This window comes from Charadrius vociferus, unplaced genomic scaffold, assembly GCF_000708025.1.
Source record: "Charadrius vociferus isolate BGI_N301 unplaced genomic scaffold, ASM70802v2 scaffold610, whole genome shotgun sequence".
In the NCBI taxonomy this organism is placed as follows: domain Eukaryota; kingdom Metazoa; phylum Chordata; class Aves; order Charadriiformes; family Charadriidae; genus Charadrius; species Charadrius vociferus.
The window spans coordinates 406741-414641 of NW_009646437.1; the positions used below are offsets into that span (position 1 = coordinate 406741).

General features: G+C 35.8%; 1 protein-coding gene across 4 annotated transcripts in view; it reads right to left on the reverse strand.

Moving 5' to 3' along the window:
- CDC42BPA (CDC42 binding protein kinase alpha (DMPK-like)) overlaps positions 1 to 7901 on the reverse strand; it is a 188274-nt gene that overhangs the window by 122824 nt on the left and 57549 nt on the right. For all 4 annotated transcript variants that reach the window (XM_009881824.1, XM_009881817.1, XM_009881810.1 and 1 more), the window contains exon 2: positions 4132 to 4223. In XM_009881824.1, coding sequence (XP_009880126.1) covers positions 4132 to 4223 — 92 coding nt within the window. The remainder of the gene's footprint in view (positions 1 to 4131; positions 4224 to 7901) is intronic.

Consider the following 7901-nt stretch of genomic DNA (forward strand, 5'->3'; position numbering starts at 1 on the left):
CAGCTGCCCACCCTGAAAAATAAGTTTTTCCCCACCATTAACTGCTGTAGTAAAGGAAGCCAGAGGCATAAGGTAATACATGTATTTCAAGTCCAACTTCAGGATTTCATTTCTTGCCTGTAGCATGCTCAGTGAAAGGCTGTGTTATTCTGCAAAAGACTTGCTTATTGAAAGAAAGAGCTAATTGCACAGCTGTCTAAATTTGTAGTCTACTACACAGCGTTCACTTGGACACATCCAGAAGAGCGACAGCACTGCCTTTGGTTAACAGTTGGAGCATAGGCCTTGAATGACAAGATCAAGGGGTTGGTACCTCCTGCAAATGTGTAATAGTATTGAAGAGTGACTAAAGAACAAAAATACACTCATGTTTACCAGCGGTGTTTACAATCAGTCAGAAGCAGTCTTTTAGTCTGTGAAAGCCATTAATGTTACCCCATATCAATAACCACCACACACACAGATCACTAACATCATTATTTTTCTGCAATCACAGCACCTTTTTGGGGGTGTCTCAGTGCTTTATGAAAGAAAATTCTAAAATGCTTATTTCGGGACTGTGAAAGAAAAACCTGACATTTCAGCAATGAGCAGTCTGATGCAGTTTCTAATTGTAACAAAAAATCTGAAACATGATTACAGGCCCAGGCAGTGTTTACATACACACACAGAGGTATACACTATGTACACAAAGGCCCAAATACACAGAGTGTTGTTTTGATCTTTTCCTTTCCCAAGTGAAGCTGTCAAGACAGAAGAAAGTGCAATTATTCCCATCTAGTTATCCTGAAGTGTCTTGCTACTGGAATTTCTTAAAATTGGACTTTTAAAGGTTGGGGTTTTTTTAAATTTATATTTTCCTGTGAGCAGCCCAACAAAAAATGATTGGTATGTACTGATGTAAACATCTTGGTTTAGTCAGATAGTTCCCCCCCCCCTTTCCCACAAACAGCAGTAGTCTGGCATGTTGTCAGACACCTTCTGCCCCAAACTCAGCTACTTGTCTCTACAGTACACATCTGCACATCTCCTTTGCTTAAAAAGCAACTGCCTTATACAGAAAAAAGCTAAAAAAGAAGCTATTAAAATTGAATTAAAAAAAGAAAAAAAAATAAAATTAAACAAACAAACAACTCAGCACTGGTCTTCCTCTTCATCAAGTGTAGGCAGCCCTCCAGAAACAAGAAGAGGGAATGTTACTGTTCATAACTGGATGCCAAAATTTAGGAGTAACTAACTAGTTCTCAGAGCTACAAAAGTCATGATCTTCAAAAGAGCAACAACATAAGGACATAATATTTGTTTGCCTAAGCAAGCACTGAATTTTTTAAATTTTTTTAAAGCAACAATAGAATGAACTGAAAATTTTGGTATTAGCTAGAATCTTCAATGAGCTGCAATTTTCTACTGCTGAGAGACATCACTAAGTGCTGTTGCCCAGTTGCTTTACCTTTCCTAGCAGCATTCTTCAACTCTCAAGTTTAAAGTCTTCTTGTTTAGAGTTGTTTGTCAAGTTTTTCAAACCATGCTGCCTGAAGCCAGAGCCATGAAACACTTGATGCCCACATTATTAATTTTACCAGGATAATCCTCCTCCTCCAAGCAAAACATCTGTGCTTTCTAAAGACAGCACTGTCTTACAGAAAATTTTAACTAAATAAATGTATGCATGCAGAGGGAAGGGGCATGCCATTAATTTGACAAAAATGAAGCATTCTCAGACTGGCAGCAAACAGGGTAAGGAGAAAAAGAAAACTAGGAACAATGAACTCTTACAGTTAAAGCAATAGCTAGTTTAAATTACTTTTTGTCTACATCAAACATGTAAAAACAAAACGGGAAATATTTCTTGACTATGCAAATTGAAGGAATTGAGTGGTGTAAAATCAAAATAAGAATAAGTCTGAGACTGCGCCAAAGAAAACTTGCACTAACTTTGTAGTCTACAGAAATTCAGAATTATGTTGATTCAGGAGACAAAAATTACTCCTCCCAGTAACCTAGAGCAACCTTGGTTTCATTTATAGCTTGCTGGAAAGAAAATACATTCTTCCAGATTTCTTAATCTGTCTCACTAAACTACTGTGGTCTGCTGAAACATACGAGTATTGTGCAATTTAATATTAATGTAGTTTTTGGTGGCTTAAGTAGCAGTAAAATTTGGCTGTCAGATATTTACTGGTTATTTTAAAGGAAAATCAGTAATTTCATACAGAACTTGTTTTCTTAGGAAATGTCTGTGTAGGACTTGAAACTTTTCTTCTTCAAGCTAGTAAGAAAATTTAACATATGCCTTTGCAAATATTTAATAAGTCCTACTTTAAGAACACACAAACCCAAACATCTTCACTGAGAGAACTTCAGTTTTCCCCTTACTGAAGATTTTGACAATTAAGTAGAGTCATGTTATCCTTCTCAGATAAGGAATTAGAAAGAAACACTGTTGATAAAAGAGGAGAACTAACCAATTACACAGACTGTCCCCAGAAGAGGATGGGGAAAGTTACGCTCTCACTATTCATGGGATGATTCACCACAAAGAAGCTTCCTGAGAAAGAGCTACAGTTTTTTTCTGTGGTTTAGTTGCTGTGGAGTTTGATGCTGATTTAGCAGACAAAAATGACTTCTCTTAAAAAACACAATATAAGGCAGGTTTCACATATGATTTTTCTCACAAGAAGGCACCCACATCAGTGAATTTTCTTACGTCCTCTACAATCTGTATGTGAACTCAGCTGCAACTACTGTGGCAGCACTGAGAAAAGATGACATTTTAAGCAGAAGCGTTTACATCAAAACGGAGAATGCAACACACTCTTTGAAGAAGTTCAGACTAAAGATAAACTATCTATGAGCAACTTCAGCCTTCAGTCTCCTTTTTAAAGAAGCATTACTCCAGATGGAGCAAAAAAGTGAAAAAGTAGCTAAGTAAATACTGCTATTTTATTGTTATTTTTACAGTTGTCCAGATATCTGCATATAGGCATCAGAGTATGTAGCGACATACACTACAGTAAAAATTCCTGTTCCTTACATACTACCAATAGAAGTCTGTTCTTCCATCACCACAGACTAGTATCGACTAATTTTCACACATGATGCAAACATGTAAGTGAACCTGAAACCAACTCTCCTCTGTCACATGCCAGAGAGCCTCCAGAGAGACTCGTACCAAAGAGAACTGAAAAATAAAAACCATTTACACTTCCAAAAGCAACGAAGACATCTTCTTCTTACACTTTGAGTTTCAGTTCACGTGTATTTTCAGGCAGCGTGGAGTACGTTCCACAGAAGCTTTGCTGTATTTTGCTATCAAAAATTCAAGGCACTGTTACATGTTAGGTTGCTCTTTCTACATACATAGTGTCCTGCATGAAGAACAAAGCACATGCACCTAATATAATTAAGAAGAAGGGACAGAAAGCTAACATTCATTTATTCAAATTTTCTCAACCTATATAATCTGACATGATCACTAGGATTTACACTAGGCAAGAGCCTTGTAGACAACTTCAAATAAGAGATGGCTTAATGAGAAACTGCAAAAAATTGTACAGTTCAATAGCAGTTAAGTTTCTTTCTGAAAGAAAGCAGTTTCTTTCTGAAAAAGAAACTAACATTTGCTAACTCTTTAAAAGAAATAAAGGAAAAATATTTAAATGTTTCTTAAAATTAGGAAACGAAGTGACAGAGAGATAGATTTCTCCATGTTCTTGGAATGTCAATATCAGTATTTGGCTATTTAAGTTGCTGAAAACTACTTTCAGACTTTATTTATTAGGATGATTAGAAATGGCTAGATCTTTATACCATCAGTAACTCACTGGCCTCCACCTGCTGACTGGAAAGAATTACAGTTAAGCAAATGATTTATCATCAAACAGTTGAAACATGGTCTTTTAATCCACGTGAACTTGCCTTCTCTCAAAATTTAAAAGACTTAAAAAGAGCTGTCAAAAAGTATAAATCGAAATGCACTTGCATCAAACATTAGGTGGGCCTACAATACCCGTTATGCCTAAATAACTGAAAACCCTGTAAATTGGTATATTGCTATTAACTGCTCCTCAGTGCTGTAGATACGCAAGAGCATTATTCAAATCCTGCCTTCCACCTCCTTCACATACATACCTCCCCAAAGGCTCCACGACCAATCACCTTCAGGATTTCAAAATCTTCTTTATGTAGTCGCATCTGCTTCACTTTAGATGTAAAAGGTTTGGCTGAAATAAAGGAAAATATCAATCATTTAAATAAACAAACAAACAAAAACACCCAACAAAACACACCCAAAATAAATAAAAAACCCCACAACGTAACAGTAATATAAAATAGATATAATCAGAGCCCTGAAAACAACAGACCATTTTGCTTATATACCTATATTCCCCAATGTAATATAATGAAGTTTAAAGCTAGAAATAATGACCAGTAAGAACTAAGCCAAAACTGTTGTAAAAAAAAAGTTTATGAAGTAAGCTTGCTTTTGTTGTTTGTTTGTTGGGTTTTTTTTTTAAATATAAAGGGAAGGGAAAAAAAAAAAAAAAAAAAAAAAGAGTCAAGCTGACTATATTTTTCTACAGTCTTTTGAGCTCATAGGCATCCACTGCATCTGTGCTATACATTGTTAACTCTGGTTGCAAAAGCAAAGTATAATATAATGAGAAGTTCACTTTGGACAATATTAATTTCTCTGCCAAACAGCAAAACAATATTGTATTCATTGTAAAATTAAAATGCTGATGAATGAGAACTGGAAGGGCAATATTAGCCTAGACAATGTCACATGCAGTATTTCTGGAAAGCACTTCTTCAAGGCAGGGGACCCTTAATGGTCAATTGTTGACTTCAGGAAGCAAGAACAGCTGTACTCAAGACGTTAACAACACATTTAGTGGAAAAACCCCGCGTAAAGTTAAGCTTCATTTCCCTCTTCTTTTTCCCCTCCATTTATAATATCTTTGAAAGCAAAATAAGGTATTGTATTCCAGCCAGGTAACCCCAGTGTTCTTTGCAATGAAACAGTATCAGAAGGACTGTTCCCCTCTTTCAGCCCCATTTCGCACTACAACTAACTAGTCCCAGTTCATTACTACATACTCTCTGCATATATGCAAAACATCCAAGTTACTGATAACTCCACCTCAAAACCCACATAACCTAACTTTTGGTAAAAACGAAAAAAACCCAACCAAAACTATAAATAATTAGGCCAGAAAAGCAGTTCTTTTAAAAATAATGGTTTTTAAATCACGTTTAACACATTACACAAATGAAATCTATTACTTAAACAGATGCTTCAGTAAATATAGTTCAAAAAAGTTGCCCATAAAAGAAGGTCATATAACCCAGTGTACACAGGACTGGAATGGGTCTCAGAAAACATCAAGTTCAATTTCTGGCTCAAAGGCAGTCTTTCTCAATGATCCTGAACAAGCAACTTCAGATACTTCACTCACAGTTTCACATCTATAAAACAGGGACAATATTTTTGTAACAGACAAGGCACTGACCATCACATACTTGGATCAAGAAAAACAAAAAAGTACATCGTGAGGTAGCCATTTTACACAGCCCACAAAAAACTTTTTAGCTTAAGCTTTCATGGTACAAGGACCCATCTATGTCCACTTCTGTCTATACAGAGGCTGATGGAATTAGTACCACTTTATTTGCGGTGAAGAGTTGTAACAGACATCATAGTGAAGAAGAATTTGTTCAGAGTAATGTTTCTAAACAGAAATGAGAATTGGTTTTCAAAAGCTCCAAAAGCAAATGACCCTACATAACAACCAAATTATATCTAGACACATGTAAGAAACCTGATTTGTGTTCTTCAAATTCAGTATTTTGTCTTTCTAATGATATGAACTAATCCTACGAAAAAAATCCTAACTGTAATACTGATACACATAACCCATTGTTCAATTTAGAGTTTTGATATTAAATACACACCCCTTCAAGGCACTACAAAATCGTTGTCAAAAAGCCTACTGCCTACTATTCAGCAAAGCGATTTTATAAACTGAGTCAAGACACAAGTTACCTGTATTTTTACTACCTAAAACCCCCCCCACATCTGAAACACAACAATGCAAAAATGCAGGGTCTTATGTTTCTCCTGGTAAGCAATACGGCACACCTCCACCAATGTTAGTGGTACAATGGATGAAATATTTCAAAAATATCAGAGGTTCCAAAATCTGAACTTAGCCAATTTTTCTAAAATTCCTCAGATGCCAGGAATCAATTCTCTGCCAAGAGCTACATACGTTATAACTACAGGAACATCAGCTTATGATTTAAGAAAAAAAAAAAAAAAAAAAAAAAAAAAAACACACAAAAAAAAAAAAAAAAAAAAAAAAAAAAAACAAACCCAGAGTTTAGGTCAAGATAGTAAGGATGTAGCCATACAATGCTGAGATTTTCACTTTAGTGGTATTTTTACTTTAAATTTATAAGAATTTTATTCAAAATACTTAATTATACAACTAAAATACAGGTTTAATATTACATTTAAATAATTTTAAAATGTAATTTAAACAGAATTATATTGCTCATTCCCCAAACTTTCAACTAATCTGTTTATACCTTAAAAGAAAGGCTTTGCAATAGAAAAAAATAAGTGACAAAGTGTACTGCCTTACTGGGACAGCCTCGGCTGTACTGTACCAAACAATTTAATACAAGTATTAATACTACTGATGAATACTACTGAACAAATTAAAACAAGCCATTAAAGCCTTTTAACTTGAAGAAGAACTGATTGAAAACAAACATGTATTTCTCGACTTTAACATTTTTTGACCATTATAGGCCTGGCTAGAGTACAAGGCAAAATATCTTGTTAACAAGCAACAGCATAGCTGTTTGAACCACAAAACTCTTCCTCACTTTATATTGTAAGGAAAGGCCTGTCATTCTTTAATTATTACATTTTGGAATCTTCCAGGGTTCCCATAGGGACACTGGAAAAATAAACATCATTATAAGTACTTCAGTAAAACATAGCCGACAAAAATAGGTTTGGATTAGGTTTAATGATTTGTAGTATCAGTGTTAGTGGAAAAGTTTGTAAACCCTTCTTTTCAATTTTTTTATCACCTCTAGCAACAGACATGTCGACATATAGCCAAGCAGTTTTATGAAGAAAGATACAGTCCAAGAAAAAAACAAAAAAACCTGCCTTCGGAATGTGCTCCAAATAGCTTGTTCCAAAAAAGGTCAATTTGCTTTATCATCAATGTTGTTTGTCTGCTGTGCAAACATCTGCTGTTCTTGTGGCAACAGCAATCTTAAGTACAGAAAACTTGGCCTGGCCAAGGGTCTTGGAAGGCATATCTTCAGACAGCCGTTTCATACATCCAGCTTTCCAGACTATGAGGTTAACAGGCAGACTTTTTGCAACTAGTTTGGCAATGTCATATGAGCTGTTATAAAGACAGCAAACAGTACAGTCAAGGAATGGTTTTCAAAATGCAACGTGCTCAAAGGGGTCCCCTGCAACGCAGCTCTTAAAACATACAGGTACACCATCCGACTCTCTTAACATCCCTGTCCCCCTATACAGAATCATCATGAAGCTAACAGAAACACCACCTTCTTTTTCAGAAGAATCTGCAGTTTCCTTGATTGTTGATACCAGCGACACATCGGCTTTACAGTTTTTTGAGAGCAAAAGACGGTATGGGCATTTCCTTTGATACTTCATTCAACCTACAGAAATACACAGAGGGACAGCTGAATTTTTCCACACAGACATCCCTTTTCAAGGTTGTTAGCCATGTGTGATATAGATTAGGGACCAGCAGTTTGCTGTGCCGAATTGAATCCTTCCTCCTCCAAACCAGAAGGTCAGTGTGGGCAGCATGTCCCCTGGCTCCTCCTGGATTGTCAACTCA